The sequence below is a fragment of the Palaemon carinicauda genome, chromosome 15 (genome assembly GCF_036898095.1).
Source record: "Palaemon carinicauda isolate YSFRI2023 chromosome 15, ASM3689809v2, whole genome shotgun sequence".
In the NCBI taxonomy this organism is placed as follows: Eukaryota; Metazoa; Arthropoda; class Malacostraca; order Decapoda; family Palaemonidae; genus Palaemon; species Palaemon carinicauda.
Genome location: NC_090739.1, coordinates 72,747,314 through 72,765,026, shown reverse-complemented (window position 1 = coordinate 72,765,026; position 17,713 = coordinate 72,747,314). Strand labels below are relative to the sequence as shown.

Here is a 17,713-nt window from a genome sequence, read left to right as displayed (position 1 = left end):
CACGCTTCATTCCGGGCAAAAGGAATGTGCTCGTCGACAACCTGAGGAGGGCATCTCAGATAGTGAGTGCCGAGTGGTCTTTGGATCATCTAGTAGTCAACAAAGTCCTGACTTATGTGGGGTTCTCCGACTGTGGACCTCTTCACAACGGCCCTGAACTTCAGGCTCCCGCTGTACTGTTCCCCAGTCCCAGACCCCAAGGCCCTCTTACAACATCGACGTTTACGCCTTTCCCCCATTCTGTCTGATGAGGAGGGTACTTAACGAGACCAGAACATCGGTCAATCTTTCAATGACCCTCATAGCTCTGCTATGGCATCATGCAGAATGGTTTCCAGACCCTCTGTAGCTCCTAACGGAGCCCCCAAGAGAACTACCTCCACGACACAATCTACTCAAACAACTACATGTCAACATATTCCACAAAGCCATAGGTTCACTACGACTTCACGCCAGGAGACTATCCAGCATCTCCTCTTTCAGAGAGGATTTTCGCAACAAGTTGCAACTAGGATGTCAGGATACCTGCGTAAGTCATCAGCAGCAGTCTACCAGGCAAAGTGGAAAGTCTTCTGTGATTGGTGTCATGGAAGGGGTATCTCTCCACTCGATGCCACTATTCCAGCAATAGTGGAGTTCCTTGTGTATTTGCGTGAAGAAATGCGCCTGTCTGTCTCTGCAGTAAAAGGCTATCGCTCAGCCTTAAGCCTTGCCCTCAGACTGAAAGGAATGGACATTTCTTCATCGCTAGAACTTCCCTTACTCATACGGAGTTATGAACTTACCTGCCCCCGGTCAGAAGTGAGACCTCCCCCATGGAATGTGGTTCGAGTTCTCAGGTTTCTTAAGAGACCTCTCTATGAACCATTACGCCAGGCAACCGATCGCTACCTGACTTGGAATACGGTGTTCCTGCTAGCTTTGGCTTCGGCTAAACGAGCCAGTGAACTTCATGGTCTCTCATACGACATCGCCCATTCAAGGGGATGGGGAGAGGTAACGTTCAGCTTCGTCCCTGAGTTTATTGCTAAGACTCAGAACCCTGGAGTAGCGGATCCACGATTCGACTCCTTCCGGATTTCTAGTCTCCGTACTGTAACAGATGACCCAGACCATCTCTTACTATGCCCAGTGAGAAGTTTGAGGGTGTATCTTAAGAGAACAGCCGCAGCCTGTCCCCGTGTGCCTGCACTATTCGTCAGCACAGTAAGGACCAAGATGAGGGTCACCAAGAACACTATCTCAGCATGGATTTGCAAGGTCATAGACCATGCATTGAATCCAGACCCTCCTCCTTCACGTAGCCCCAGAGCTCATGATGTCAGGGGCGTGCCTACGTCCCTGGCATTCAAGAGAAACTTCTCAGTGACACAGGGTCTTCAAGCTGGGGTTTGGAATCGTCAGACCACATTCACATCCCACTACTTGCAAGTCCCTACCCACAGGAGACTCGATACGTTCTCTATCGGTCCTGTGGTGGCTGCACAACAGCTGGTTTAAACCTCAAGCTCCTTATTGGACAAGTAGCAGAAGGTTGAGGGCATTGTTACCCGGTTTTAGTCTGCGTGAATGAAAAGGTTTGACTGGCCCTTATTCTTTTCTTCATTCTCCCCTCTCTTGGGGAGAGCAGCATCCTGGGTTCTCTGCACAGCTGACCTTAAACCACTGCAGGTAAACCATGCTCCCTTGTGTACCTAGTATTAAGCTAATACTGTTGCATCCCCATACCCTGACGAGGTGGTATTGGGAAAGTCCTAGTTACACAGTTTTTCATTCTAAAGAACTCTGAATAACTTTACCTGGACAGTCACACTTCTATATACCTCAACACACAGCTTGCGTAGGCCGCGGATCTTGCGTAGCAAGGTTTTAGTGAGGTGCAGGGACTCCTTATTTTTGAGTACTGACACACTCAGATAAGGAGCCCGTGGGTAAAGCCATAGCTAGATTGGCTGGGACGTCCACCCTACCTAATGGGTGAGTCACCCCTAATAAATAGCGTGGTTTGTATTCCAGTTACAGAGCAAATGACAAATTTGTAGATAATTTTTATTTTTCCTAACTATACAAACCTTAGGTATTTAAGCAAACTTACCCGCCAGCCCTATCCCCCTTGAAGTCCTACCTCCAAGCAAAGTGAGGTTAATCACAGGTGTGTGAGGGGGGGGGGGTTAGCAAGCTACCCTCCCCTACCCCCGCTAACTAGCGGTGTGGGTAGTTATCCTTCGTTAAAATTTAATGGCTCGTCATTTCAGCTACGCCGAAAGTAGTACCTCTATTAAATAGCTAACGTTTGTATAGTTAGGAAAAATACAAATTATCTACAAATTTCTCATATAATACTTAGCAATTCCACTGCTAGGCAGCGTTACAGGCAACCTCTGTTGTACTCCTGGTCGTTGTACTGTTTAGAATTCTCCCCTCTGCTCATATACGATTACGACTTCACTTCTCCTCACTGGATTACCTTTACACTGCGTTGTGTACCTCGTCTTGTCAAAGAGGTAACTGATGATCCGGATACAGTAATCTGTTACTTTGTCCCATAAGAGTAGTCACAAAATATGTAAAGAGAATAGCTTCTCTTAGACCTAAAGTTCCATATTTATATGTGAGCACAGTCTGCTCCAAAAAGAAATATCTAAGAACACCATATAAATCTTCAGGGGGAGTGTCGCCAGGGGCCCTCCCTAGAGCATATGATGACTGCGGTCTTGCTGCAACCTTAGCGTTCTGCAGGGACCATTCAGTACTCTAAGTTCTTAGTGCAAGGGTCTGGAGAAGACAGAACTCCTTCACAGGCCACTACCTAAATGATTGCTCTCGGTCTTTGGCAACTTTTTTTCCTTTTGATCCTTTTATAATTATGAACATTTATTTCTCATGATTTTGTTTCTGATGCCTAATTTTGATATAGCTTCACCTCTATCTTAGTCTGAACTTGAGGGTATGGACACTACAACCCTGCCTCTTCATGAGCCAGTTGGACTGTCTTCACCTACTTACTTTTGAGTTTTGCATAAAGTCTGGTTTTACTATTTTAAATGTCTATAGGCAGGTTTACGGGCGAACGCAGTTCGACAAACAAGTGTTTGAAGTGATGTTCGAACATGTGAACGGGTTACAGTCGGCCCTCGTTTATCGTGACAGTTAGTTTACAGTCACAGGTCCAAAAAGCGAATTTTTGCGAATATGGGATGTACTTTGGAGGGCTACCTCTTAACCTAAAAAGTCACTGCCACTTGCCAAGAGCTGGTTCCCAAGCTGATGAGTAACACAGTGAATACTGCCTAATATTGTTTTTATTTGGTTTCTACCACAGTTTATAATCATATTTACAGTGTTCAGTACATTTGCACACATGTACACTATGTACTGGACACAGTAAGGCTACGGTACATTATTGTGCTTTAAGTAAATATATACCGAGTTGTCCTCATCCCCTTTCTGTTTTGTATAACAAAACTGTTGTTCCTAACTTGTAATACTGTAATCTAGCACTCGCTGATACTGTAGTTTATATTACTGTAATATATGTACAGTAATATCAGTATAGTAAAGCTTAACTGTACTGTAAGGGTTTGGTGTTTCGTTCAGACGACTCGCGCAGCCTACGTGTTTTCTTGAAGCATGACACAACTTCTTATGCTCGTCTCTTGTTCAGTATGCTATATCTACAGTACAATAACCTGGTAATTATATTTATTTCAACTTCTTCAATTGGCTAGAAAAATAAGATAATGATTAAAGTATCGTCGGTAACATTACAGTACAGTATATTCATTGCATAAACGCATACAGGTACTGTATTGCAGCCACAATAACCAAACCAAAAAATAGTAAACAGCTGTTGCGTTTTGAATAATCATATGATTTTTTCTACTTACATAGTAGTGTGGAAGGATTGACTTAACATATGTGCTCTGTATAATCATACACTGTAGTTGTGTTTTTAAGTAAAATAAAGATTATTTTTATCTTTACAGTAAAAACATTCCTTTAGGATTATTTAGTAGCTGTACGTATTTTTCCAAGATGGCTGTAGAGTTTATGCTTTCATAATCTCATTGACCTTGTTGTAAACATTGTTGAAACTCTCAAACCGTTTTATTTTTGTATTTCTGAAACAGAAATACAGCTTATTTTATAAACTAAAAGCATAAATATCCCAGTAATAATTGTTTAATTCAAAGTAAAAACAAAAATAGTGCATTCGATTACTGTTTAATAGCTGATTCTCTCTCTCTCTCTCTCTCTCTCTCTCTCTCTCTTTCTCTCTCTCTCTCTCTCTCTCTCTCTCTCTCTCTCTCTCTCTCTCTCTCTCTCTCTCTCTCTCGCACATACAAATCAATAATAAAGAGTATTGTTTATACTATTTCTTAACTTGTTCAAAACATCTACTATATATAGTTGATATAGTATTACATAAGCACCAATGTGTTATAAGCTATCATAATTTTCATATAATCCATTTATAGTACTCATTACAATATTAGCTCTCCCTTTCTCTCTCTCTCTCTCTCTCTCTCTCTCTCTCTCTCTCTCTCTCTCTCTCTCTCTCTCTCTCTCTCTCTCTCGTAATAATTGTTTCTTTTAGTAAATGTGAAATAGTCTTTTGTAGTATGCCTTAATAATAAGGTAGTTATTTGATTATTATTATTATTATTAAATGCTAGGCTACAACCCTAGTTGGAAAAGCAGGATGCTATAAGCCCAGTGGCCCCAACAGGGAAAATAGCCCAGTGAGGAAAGGAAATAAGGAAAAATAGAACATTTTAGGAATAGTAACAATATCAAAATAAATATTTCCTATTTAAACTATAAAAACTTTAACAGAACAACAGGAAGAGAAACTAGATAGAAAAGTGTGCCCAAGTGTACCCTCAAGCAAGAGAACTCTAACCCAAGGCAGTGTAAGACCATGGTACAGAGGCTATGGCACTACCCAAGAATAGAGAACAATGGTTTGATTTTGGAGTGTCCTTCTCCTAGAAGAGCTGCTTACCATAGCTGAAGAGCCTCTTCTACCCTTACCAAGAGGAAAGTAGCCACTGAACATTTACAGTGCAGTAGTTAACCCCTTGGGTGAAGAAGAATTGTCTAGTAATCACAGTGTTGTCAGGTGTATGAGGACAGGAGAATCTGTAAAGGATAGGCCAGACTATTCGGTGTCTGTGTAGGCAAAGGGAAAGAACCGTAACCAGAGAGAAGGGTCCTATGTAGTACTGTCTGGCCAGTCAAAGGACCCCATAACTCTCTAGCGGTAGTATCTCAACGGGCGGCTGGTGCCCAAGCCAACCTACTACCTGTAAAATTGAGGTCGACGGTGGACTACGCAGGGTTGAATAATGCATAAGATTATAATTAGCTATGTTTTTAATTATAACTATGATACTAAAATGTGAATATTACATGCCTTATTATTGGATACAGTTTAGAGAGAGCTAAGACCAGCTGGCTGGAGAGATAGGTAATGGTACGAAACACTCCCAGTGTAAAGGAGCGTGGGCTATTTGAAATAATTGCGTAACGTGAATTTCATCGTGATTATGAGAATTTTTATTTGATAGTTATTGCGTTGTTTTTATGCGCGAAAAACTGAACCTGTGAAGCAAGATCCCGCAATAAACGAGGTCCGATTGTATTTGGTTGTCAAACACACTAGTCGAATGGTTCGAAGAACGTCTGTTCTCGCTAGAATTTCGTGGGCAGGGCTTCATTGTCCACAAGAATGGTTCGAAGAACGTCTGTTCTCGCTAGAATTTCGTGGGGAGCGCTTCATTGTCCACAAGAATGGTTCGAAGAACGTCTGTTCTCGCTAGAATTTCGTGGGCAGGGCTTCATTGTCCACAAATCATATGCATTTAAGGTTGACTCCACCTTTTCGAACTATTTGACAAGCAGGTTTGTCAACCTGGTTCGATGAACCGTTCGACTGAGTAAACCCCGTTTAAGAGCGAGTGACCTTTTGATGGCGACTTCCTCCCACCTAAGGATGATGCCCATTTAAATGACTGAGAAGTTTGTATTTGCATAGAGATAAACTACAAGTTTTTATATTTTCTTTCCATTCTAACGTGAGTCATTTAAGTAAATGTCCTGCCTCAACCACCCCACAATTCTTCACCAGGATAGAGTGGAGCTTGTATCACAGCAACGGAGTTGCCAACTGTTACAATTGAATCCCATTTTTCTATTCTACTGTCCGGTCGTAGAAAAGTGATATTAGGAGTAACCTATTTAGATAACTCAAGTTGTATTGCTAGGAAAGATACAAATTACTATATTTTTGAAATTTGTGCTTTTAATTTATTAAGAAATGTTCATCCTTGGTAAAGTTTAAACATTAATACATGTTACAAATCATACCATTACCTTTCTAAAGCATGTTACTATTTTATGAATGACTAACAATGTTTCCTAAGGGTATGATCATATTCTTAAGCTTTTAAGATCCCTTTTTTTCAGCTGCCATCATTGTTGTTGTTTTGTGCTTTTCATTCCTATATGAACATTGTGTGAGCACTCTTTGGATGGAAGCATCATCCAGTACCTTTTTAAATCACTTGTGACATTCAAAGCTATAGAAGTAATTAATTATATTGTTTTCTAGGCACTGTATATAGAAATCTATGCAGCAGTTTTTCTGAACTAACTTCCTGTAGTTAAGAGACTGGTTCTTTTAATTTTTTTTTGTATAGGTTTCAGTAGTCCAGTAATGATAATTTTATGATTTGGTTTTGTAACTTTAACATACTATAAAAAATTAAAGATTTGAATCTGCTGTTTAAACTTGTAATGACATTTGATTTTGTTCATACTGTTAGTATGCTAGTACATTTTTTAGTTTTGATAAGTTTTCAGTTGGATAACATTTAGTTGCAGTTTTTATGCTTGAATTAATTCATGGGAAGGAATTTATATTTATGTGGTACTGTAATTATGAAAATTTTAAGATAATTTATTTAATTATTTTCTCTCAGATTGACAGTGATGGAGATGGCTTCATCCTTAAGTCTGAATTGAAGCAGTTTCTGTTGCAAACTCCCGTGAGCAAAGTACCTCTTTCAGATGACATGGTTGATAGTATGCTCTATCATGTTGACTATAACAATGATGGCTATATTAATCTTCAAGAGTTCTATGGTCTGGTAAGTTTGAATTAATTATGCTTATATTCTCCATTAAGATGTACACCACAAAGGAGTGATATCCTGTTTTTCATACAGGAAGATTTACAGTGTAACTTATAAGATATAGTATTTTAAATTTTTGTGTGTAAATTTATGTAAAACTGTAAAATGTAGACATTTATAAGGTAGAAAGAAAATTTTTATTTGTTCTTACGTGTATACAAACCTTCCGTCCTATAAATAAGGAACATCTCTTCAACAGAGCTGGAATGGCTTTTGAAATGGTTAATATGGTAGTTAATGGCAGGTGGTGAGCGCAGGCGTGAAGCCCTGTCCCCGAAACCTGTCGGAAGATCTTCACTTCTGTCTTTGGCTGCAACAAATACAGGTATAATGTTGTCCCCTTACCAAAATTTCCTATCTTTCATTTGTTCCGTAACCGAAATACAAACCACGCTATTTACATTGGGTATTACTTTCGGCGTAGCTGAAATGACGATCCATTAGATTTTAACGAGGGTTTCCTACCCCGCGCTAGTTAGCAGTGGTAGGGGGAGGGGTAGCTTGCTACCCCTCCCTCCCTCACACACCGGTGAAATGTCTCACTTCACTTTTGGCTTGGACGATGGACAGACGTGCCTGTCTTCGTCCTAGCTTGGCAGCCAGTATTTGTTTTGTCTTTACTTAATCACTTACTTTTCTTTTACTCAATATATATGTAAAAAAAATTTTGTGTTTATGTATATATTTGAGTATAGAAATCAGTAAGTTTCCTTTTCAGAGTTCGTGCTTGTGTGTGTAGTGTACGATATCTCCGTGGAGCCCTCGGCAGTTAGGCCACCACGGTGTAATTTCATGGGTCGCGATCTAGTTTGACTACGGTCTTTCTCTCTCTCTCGTTTGAGGTCGTTCACCCTTTACTATGTTTTACCTTTACTACGTCTGAGTAGCTTCCTTCCCGGATGGGTGGGGTTGCTACGCCGTACGTTGTCTCAATTAGTTTATGAATCTAATTGTATTTGTTGGTTGTTCAGCTTTTGTAGAACGTTTCCTTTCGGGGTTTTCGTTCTTTATTTAGTGTTCATTCATTTTTAAATTACATAATTACATAGTTACATAATTATAATTGTTATAATTCTGTGTTTGGTACAGTTCTCCTTCCGTGAGTGTAAGGGGTTGTGAAGGCACATGCCTGTTGTGTAATTCTTGTGTTCTTTTCCCTCGGGATTCCTCTTCGGAGTCTTCCCGGGGGAATGAATGTTAACTAATGTTTTTTTTTTTTTATTTTTCACAGTTAACGATCTAGTTCATTTCTGTAATGTGACAACGGAGTGAGCTGTCTTGTTAAGGCCTGGGGAATCTGCTGTTGCTGCCACCCCTATAGATCTTCGTCAGGGTCGTGTCTCCTTCTCCTGGAAGTACTCCCGTGACGACTGACAGCTCTCCAGTTCATTTTAGAACACTGGAGGCTCGCCTCCTTGGGTGGGTAACTTTCCTTCCGAGGGAAGTTTTCCTGTCCAGGCTTGAGTTTTTTCCCTTTGGGGGGATCTCCTCTTGCCTTTTTTTAGTGCGACTATGCTCTTGGTGCTGAGCGGTCGCACCTGCAGTTACGCTCAAGGGGCTGGGCAACTGCAGGAGCCCCTCTTCGGAGGATTGCTCTTTTTAGGTCACTGGCTGACCCGTCTCTTCTACGAAGTGTTTCTCTCTCGTTCACGAGGTAGGACACTCATAGAGACTCCTCTTCGGTGGACTCTTCTGCTGTTGTTGCTGTTGGCCGCCTTCGCCGTAAGGCTCACCGTCTGCTACGTCGTAAGGGCCTCCCGTCTCCCTAAAAGGGTGCTAAGAGGCGCCTTTTTGAATCTTCTCTTCGTCGTATGCAGCCTGCAGCTCCTTCCTGCTTAGATCTCTCCGGGGATCGATCTCCAGCGCCTTCCAGACCTTCCGCCCCTGGCGTAGATGGACAGCAATCTGACCTCGTCATCCGACGGGCAACGGTCCCTTCGGGGCAAAGGGTTGCCTCCCACGGTGTGGGTGCTTCCCTTGCGCGTCAGGGTTCCTCTGCGCGCCCTTCTGCAGTGTTAGCGCACAGGCGCTCTCCTGCTCGTCAGCGTTCTCCTGATCGCTAGCGCTCTCCTGTTTGCCAGCGCTCTCCTGTTCATCAGCGCTCTCCTGATGATCATCGCCCCTCTGCTCGCCAGCGCTCTCCTGAGGACTCCGAACATCCTGCTGATCCTGTTGTGCGCCCTGCGCGCCATCGGCCTCCTGAGCGCTCAAGATCTCCTGCCCGTCAGAGCGCAGCTGCGCTCCCATTCCTGATACGCGCCCACGTTCGCCCGCGCGATCTAGAACTTCGGTTCAGGTCTTGGACAAGGACTCTTCTCTCCTCGCCCTCGCGATCCGGCTCGTCAGCCTGTTCCAGCGCAGCAATGCTCGTGGTCTCCTACGCGTGCTTCTAAAGCTACTGTACACACAGGATTCCACTCGTCGCCCTTCTGCTCGCCAGCGATCTCCAGCTCGCCAGCGACCACAGACGCGTCAACGTTCGCCTGCTCGTCAGCGATCTCCTGTGCGTCAACGATCCCCAGCGCGTCAGCGATCCCCTGAACATCGGCGATCTCCTGACCGCCCGCGTGATCTTTCGCCTGCGCGCAAGCACTATGCGCTAACGCGCCATCGCTTGCCTACGCGCCGGCGTTCACCAACACACCATCGATCGCCTGCTCGCTATCGATCTTCCACGCGTTACAGGTTCCCTGGACACCATCAGTAGCGATCTAGCGCTCGGCTGCTGTGGACCACGGGCTCCGGTAGCTGAGTCTTGCCGTAGATCTTCCTCCTGCTCGCCGGCGCTCACCTTTACTTCTGTCCTTCTGTGCGCCAGCTTTCTTCAAATCGCCAGCGCACATCTGCGCGCCCTTTCCTGCCACGCACCAATGGGCGCCAACGGTTTTTCTTGAACGTTCAGGATCGCCTGATTGACAGCTCGCATCAACGCTCGCCGTCAACCGTCCCTTGTTTCTTACGCGTCAGCGATCTCCTACGCGCCCACGCGATTCTTCAGAGGGAGCGGCAGAGTTCACAAACTCTAGGATTGGCAATCCCCCTTGCAGGTCTCACGCTGGGGGGATGCCTAAGGTTACTCGTACGGATAACAGCCGCCTCCCGATGCCGATTCCTGCACGATCTCCGTGATCAGCCAAGGATATCGCTCCTCGCTCTTACCATCTCTCCTTCACTGTCAGCGAATCCAGTGTCACTGAGCCTCTATGCCATGGGGTCGGCAAGAGGTTTGCCCGTTGGGCAGAAGGATCCATGCCTTAGGAGAAGGTCCTCCATAGGGTCGTCGACGGCTTCCCCCCCTGGCTTCTTCAGTCGATCCTTTCTTCTGGGAAAGCATCTGAGGCGGGAGTTCCGTCGTCGACCTCTCAGCTCTGATCAAGTTTGTCGAACAAACTTCGTCCAGCGTGGAACAGCAGAGTCGATCAGACTGGTAGCGAGGCTGCAGGACTCCTTAGGCCCTGGATCTGAAGGACGGGTACTTCCAGGTTCCATTCCATCCATCTTCCAGGAAGCTCTTGGAATTCAGCCTAGACTACAGGTGTTCCTGCTTAAGATGCGGTGTGGTGATCCCGCCGCGGCATCGCAGGTTTTTCCCCAAGAGAACTCTCCCTGCTTTCCTCATGGCCGCTCAGGAGCAGGCTTCCGCCTCCTTCGCTTTTTGGAGGTCTGGTCAACTCCGGTAGGCTCGGGTTCGACCTTTTTCAACGCCGGGACAAGCTTCCAGGTCTTTACCAAGAGTGAGGGATCATGGTAATTTGCTAGGAGCCTTCTCTACTTATGCCTCAACATCTGGAGTATCTAGCCATGATATTGAGTCAACGGCCATACCACGTTGAAACCACCGTTTCTCGTCCGATCAGCGAAGTTAAGCAACGTTGGGTCTGATCAGTACTTGGATGGGTGACCGCCTGGGAACACCAGATGCTGTTGACTCCTTCTCCGAGCCTTCCCTTCAGTTGACTGTGGCAAGGCTGAGGAGAGTTGCAGTACCTGTTCTCAGTCAGGGAGAGCTTACAGGCTTATCTTGGAATGTTTCCTGGGTCTCTTTTCCTCATTGACCCGTCTAGTTCCGAACGGTCGCCTCAGGATAAGTTCCCTGTGAGGCGGCCCAAGTTCCGGTGGTATCCAAGCAACGATTAACCGGACTTTCTGGTCCCTATGGGACCAGCGGAACATTTAGACCGGCAATGGGTTGACCTATGGAACCTCTTGCATGGGAGTGGATATTCTCGTCCTTTCCCCACATTTGATGCTGTTCTCGGACTCATCAAAGAAAAGGGGGGGCATGTTCCGGTTCAGGCCTATGGTCAGGACCTGAAGGGTACCTCCCCATCATTCAGGCAGGCTTAGGGGCCGTAGTCTGGTCCCTCTACAGATCCTACAGATCCTGCCGAGTCGCTCCGTGCGCGACGACTTCATGGTACTGGCGTATTCCAACCAGCAGGGAGGCGCATTTTCATACTTTCGCATCTTGCAGTAGAGATACTGAGATGATCCGAGGTCCTCTCAATACCACTATCGGTTTGCTCATTCCGGGCAGAGGAATGTTCTCTCCGACTATCTGAGCAGAGCCTCACAGATAGAGAGTACCTGGGGGTCTTTGGCCTATAGTAACCAGCAAGTCCTGGTCTGGGGGACCTGATCACGACAGCCTGGAACTTCAAGCTTCCGCTGACGGTGACGGTGGGACAACATCGACGGTTGCGTCTTCCCACCATTGTTGTCTGTTGAGAATGGATCTCAACAAGACTAGGTTGTCTGTCAACCTTTCGATGGCCCTGAGAGCTCCGCTGTGACTATACGCAGAACGGTTTCCGGATCCTCTGCTTCCCCTGACGGAACTCCCGGGAGAGCTTCTTCCACGACACAGGCTACTCAAACAACCACACTACAACATCTTTCACGAACCGCTGCATTGCTTCGGCTTCACGCCTGGAGACACTACGCTGCCCCCTCAAGAAGAGACAACCCGCTACAGTCGCGGAGCGGAGGTCGCGTCACCTGCGATAGTTATCCGCAGGGGTCTACCAGGCGAAGTGGAGAGTCTTCTGTGGTTGGTGTCGTGGGAGAGATACCTCTTCCCTTGAGGCCTCTTCTCCAGCAATAACGGAGTTATTGCTTTTCGGCGGGAGGAAACTTTTTCCACTCTCGGCAGTGAAGCCTATCGCTCAGCCTTTCCCTGGCCTTCAGTCTGAAAGGAATAGACTTTTTCCTTCCCGCTGGACCTTTCTTCGCTCATGCGAAGCTGCGAACGTCCCTGCCCCCAGTCGGAGTGAGACCTCCGCCATGGAGCATGGTTCGGACTCTTTAGTCCTTTAAGAGATCTCAAGAACCATTACGTCAGGCCTCTGATCGTATTCCGTCTTGGGGGACGGTGCTCCTGCTCACTCTGGCCTCGGCCAGTGTGTAAGCAATCTTCATGGTCTTGTACGACTCCGCCCTTTCAAGAGGATAGGGGAAGGCAACATTCAGGTTCGCTCCTGAGTTGTTTTCTAGACTCAGAATCTTGGAGTCCCGGAACTTCGGTTCGACTCCTTCAAGATTTCGAGTCTCCGTTCTGTATCAGATGACCCAGACCTTCTCCTTCTTGCCAGTAAAGGAATCAAGGAGTTATCTTTGAGAACAGCTGCAGTTTGTCCTCATGTGCAAGCCGGTTTGGGAGCACAGGGAGGACACGGGAGAGTCACCAGTATACCTCTTCAGCTCGGACTCAAGGGCATTCATCTCGACCTGAATCCAGACCCTCCCCCGTCACGTCGCCCTACAGCACGATGTCGGATACATCGCAACGTCCCTCGCCTTCGAGTAGAACTACTCTGTGACGCAGGTGCTACAAGTTGGAGTCTGGAAGCGTCTAATGACCTTCGAAGCCCGCTTCCTGCAGGACTTGACCCACAGGAGTATCGATACGTTTCTATCGCTCTGTGGTGGCTACACAACAGCTGGTCTAACCTCAGGCTCCTTTTTGGACAGGTAGCAGAAGGTTGAGGGCATTGTTATCAGGTTTTAGTCTGCATGAATGAAAGAAGTATGTCTGGCCCTTACTTCTTTCTTCATCGTCCCCTCTACTGGGGAAGCAGCATCCTGGTCTCTGCATAGCTGACTTCAAACCTCTGCAGGTAAACCATGCTTCCTTGTGTTCCGAGTATTGAGTCAATACTGTTGCGTCCCCCATACCCTGACGAGGTGGTATTGGGAACGTCCTAACCCAGAGTTCCTTCTGGAACTCCAGGTCAACTGCCTAGGACGGGTCACACTTTCTTCCTTCACACACAAGCTTATGTAGGCCACACGTTTCCTTGCGGAGCAAGGAACTTGTGAGGTGCAGGGACCCCTTTTCTCGAGTGCGACTCACTCGGATTCTGAGTCCCCGGGTAAGCCAAAGCCAGTATGGCTGGGGACTTTCCACCATTCCTAAGGGGTTAGTCACCCAATGTAAATAGCGTGGTTTGTATTTCGGTTACGGAACAAATGACAAATTCGGAGATAATTTGTATTTTTCCTAACCATACAAACCTTAGCTATTTACACATATTTGCCCGCCAGCCCTGTCCCCCAAGTCAAGTCCTACCTCTAATTGAAGTGAGACATTTCACCGGTGTGTGAGGGAGGGAGGGGTAGCAAGCTACCCCTCCCCCTACCCCTGCTAACTAGCGCGGGGTAGGAAACCCTCGATAAAATCTAATGGCTCGTCATTTCAGCTACGCCGAAAGTAATACCCAATGTAAATAGCTAAGGTTTGTATGGTTAGGAAAAATACAAATTATCTCCGAATTTGTCATTTTCTTGCAAGAAGTGAATGTGGGCTGTTACTTGTGAATATGGATGCAAAACAAGTAATTTGTTCTTGCCTGGGTGAGGATTGATTTTTCAACTGATTTATGGCAAAACTGGCTGTAGATCAATACTCTCTTTGCTTTTTGTAGGGGCATGATTGTTTGCAATCATCCCCATGTGCTGAGTGTAGGTCATGGCCACCTGTGCAGTGGCAGGTGTATGCCTTGAAGGGGAGGTGTATGCCTTGAAGGGGAGGACGAGAGCTAATCCTTCTGCAGGATCTGTCTTTACAATGGCCAAAAAGATACTTAAGAAGTGTTTGGTCTCTTTCATTCTCTCATTGAGTACGACTGCTACCGCCTTTTCTGGGCATACTCCCTGGTTTGGTCCCCATGGAGTATGTGTAAGGAGCAAGAAGCTCTTGGATCTATGTTGGGTAACTATTCAGGTTCTGATGGAGTGTGGGGTTCCTCCAGTGTTTGCCTCTTTGGAAGTTGGAGGCTTTTCTCTTGTTGCCGTGCAGACTGCCGCTGAAGAACTTAACCCAAGTAAGATTGTGGCCTCCTTAGGTCTTACAGGTAGGCCCCCATGATCTCGCTGAGGGACCTGGCAGTGAAGGTTACCTCGGTCCTGGTATCCTCAGTGCCAGTGTCTCCCTTGGTGATGCCATTGTTGAAAGGCATGTCAGTGGCACTAGTGATATCCCCATTGTTGTCATCTTCTAATCACTAAAGGATTGTTAAGGCTTGTCCTGTGACACCAGTACCGGCAAAAAAAGCTCAAAACCTTGTGAATGCTATGCTTTAAGTTGATTGTAAGACAGATTTTGTGCTGAAAATGCGTGTTGCCCTGGATCAAGGTGTTACCACTGGCATCACCCAGGACCCGGTTATCCATATGAATGCCATTCCTACCCTTGATCTTGGGGTCTGAGCTCTGTAAGCCCTGCTCCCTGTGACCCCAGCCCATATCTCTCTTGGAAGCCCCTTTGAGTGTACAGTCTTCCCCAGTGTTATGGTTTCTGTTGGAGCAACCCATGTGATTTCTTTCCTTGGAAGCGTTGTCGTTGTTGCTAGCTCAGACCTCAAGTCCTTAGCTTATAGAACCTGAAGTGAGGCTTAGAAAGAGGAAAAAACTTTCCTGTTTTTTGTTTCTCATCTGTCTCCTCTTGCTTCTAGGCAGTATATCTTAGCAATCCATGTTTTTCAACGGTTTTATAAGCGGATGAGCAACCTGGTGTAGTAACGAGAACTTTGGAGAAATGCCCCCCTAAATCTTGATGAAGTCACTGACAGCAGGGTGGTGGATTGGGTTTTAGGCAATAGACAAACTGTCTCTTCAGCTTCTATTCCTGATGACTGGAAGTTGATCTTACTGGAATTAGTATGGATTGGCAGGGGTCACTTCCCTTAGATAGGCACTGCACGTCACAAGGAACTGGCTATCCTTTGACTCTAGCCAATAAATCTTCTATGGATTCAGTCAGTCTATGGAAAGAGAAAATGACAAAATGGACCTCAGTCACGGGCATAGTTGGGTGCTAAGAATCTCCTGGTTTATAGATACTGAAGAAATATTGAAATATATTTATTGGGATGTTAGAACCAAGAATCACATTGGGAAGTTACAGCAAGTGGAGAGTAAATTTATGAAATATAGTTTGGATATCTTGGCCCTAAGTGAAACATGCTGTAAGGGGTTATATATATATATATATATATATATATATATATATATATATATTTATTTATTTATATATATATATATATATATATATATATATATATATATATATATATATACTGTATATATATACATACATTATATATATATATATATATATATATATATATATATATATATATATATATATATATATATATATATATATATATATATATATATATGTATATATATAGACACACATATACATATACATATACATATATATACATATTATATATATATATATATACAGTATATATATATATATATATATATATATATATATATATACATATATATATATATAAATTATATATATATATATATATATATATATATATATATATATATATATATATATATATATACAGTGGTACCTCTACTTACGAATTTAATCCGTTCCACAACCGACTTCGGATGTAGAAAATGTTCGGATGTAGAAACGAATTTTCCCATAAGAATACATTGAAATAGGATTAATCCGTGATTGAGCCCAAAAACCTATGATAACTCCTTAATAAATTACTACACATAATTACACATGACAATATGCACTCTAAATTAGATAATAGACATTAAAAAAGAATAATTATCAAGAAATAATAAATAAGAAACGGGTTTTTAGCGTCACTTTACCTTAGAAAGTCCAGCGCAGGTGTTGGTCTTGCTACGCAGAGAGGAGACGGACGGGCGGTGAGGAGGTAGAGAGGTTGACTACGATAAACGTACACTACCATAACTTATTCTAACTTACACTAAGTGAACTTTAACCTAACTTAGCTTATTTATTTTTTTTATTTTTATATTTTATATTTTTTTTTACATTTTCTTTTTTTCGTTTTGATGATTAATTTTAATCACTTTCACTCTACACTTAAAATTGATTGAATTTTTTTCTCTTTGTTTCACTTTCTTTCGCTTCACTCTTTGCCATTTTCTTTGAACCACTTCCTTCCTCTTCATCACGAGTTCGCTTTGTAGTTTTTTTTAAAGAAGCTATCGATAGAAAGTTGCTTGGTACAGCTTTTCAGAATGTTTCGAAAATAAGTTAGAGAAACATCATCAAACTGTGCAACTTCACGACAAACCTGCAATTTCTTTGGATGGTATTTGTCGATGAAGTCGACCACGTCTTTATATTTTCCTAACACCTCTTTTATTTGCGCCGAACCTAACACATGTTCTACCTCTTCGATCCCTTCCTTGTCATCACTCATGTGCTCAGACATAGCATGGAGTTCCTTGAGCTCCTCTGTAGTAAGTTCGTCGTGATGTTCTTTTGCAAGTTCACTCACACTTAAAACGTGATTTATGTTTTTAGAGCTCTCTCTCTCTCTCTCTCTCTCTCTCTGTCTCTCTCTCTGTCTCTCTCTCTCTGTCTCTCTCTCTCTCTCTCTGTCTCTCTCTCTCTCTGTCTCTCTCTCTCTCTCTCTCTCTGTCTCTCTCTCTCTGTCTCTCTCTCTCTCTCTCTCTCTCTCTCTCTCTCTCTCTCTCTCTCTCTCTCTCTCTCCCCTTGATGCTTAATCTCCATCAAACGTTCAGTAGTAACATTCTCTCTCTCTCTCTCTCTCTCTCTCTCTCTCTCTCTCTCTCTCTCTCTCTCTCTCTCTCTCTCTCTCTCTCTCTCTCTCATGCTTTTCAATAATTCCTTGCTTTACTTCTAAAGAAAGCATTTCCTTATTCCTTTTCTCACCACTACCACTACCACTTGCGAAACTAAGCCTTTTAGGACCCATGATTTACGTAAAATACCGTAAAAGGATGAACCTAAAAAATCACGATTAAAACACAGTTAATAGCAGAACGCACAGGGCACAACCACACGAAGCCGACGAGAACAGAGGAATGTCCCAAGCCACGCTAATTGAGGGTCCTTCTGAGGTAGAAATGCTGCCTTCTATCGGCGGAAATAAAAAATACATCCGGCGCTATGAGTACCATCTACGTGCACGGGTATTGTTTACTTCGGGTGTCGAAAAAAAATTTAGGTGTAGAGTAGGAACGTGTTCGAATTGTAC

The 17,713-nt window shown here is 44.1% G+C and overlaps 1 protein-coding gene and 1 non-coding gene across 4 annotated transcripts in view; both read left to right on the top strand.

Annotated features, from left to right (window-relative positions):
- The window catches only part of LOC137654666 (rhomboid-related protein 2-like), a 206,896-nt gene that overhangs the window by 90,004 nt on the left and 99,179 nt on the right, over positions 1–17,713 (top strand). For all 3 annotated transcript variants that reach the window (XR_011046674.1, XM_068388512.1, XM_068388513.1), the window contains exon 3: positions 6,984–7,151. Coding sequence is in view for 2 of the 3 variants with exons in the window: in XM_068388512.1 (XP_068244613.1) it covers positions 6,984–7,151 (168 nt within the window). In the remaining variant the exon portion in view is untranslated. The remainder of the gene's footprint in view (positions 1–6,983; positions 7,152–17,713) is intronic.
- LOC137654857 (5S ribosomal RNA) lies at positions 11,008–11,126 on the top strand. The gene has a single exon (XR_011046729.1). It is a non-coding gene; the product is annotated as a 5S ribosomal RNA (ribosomal RNA).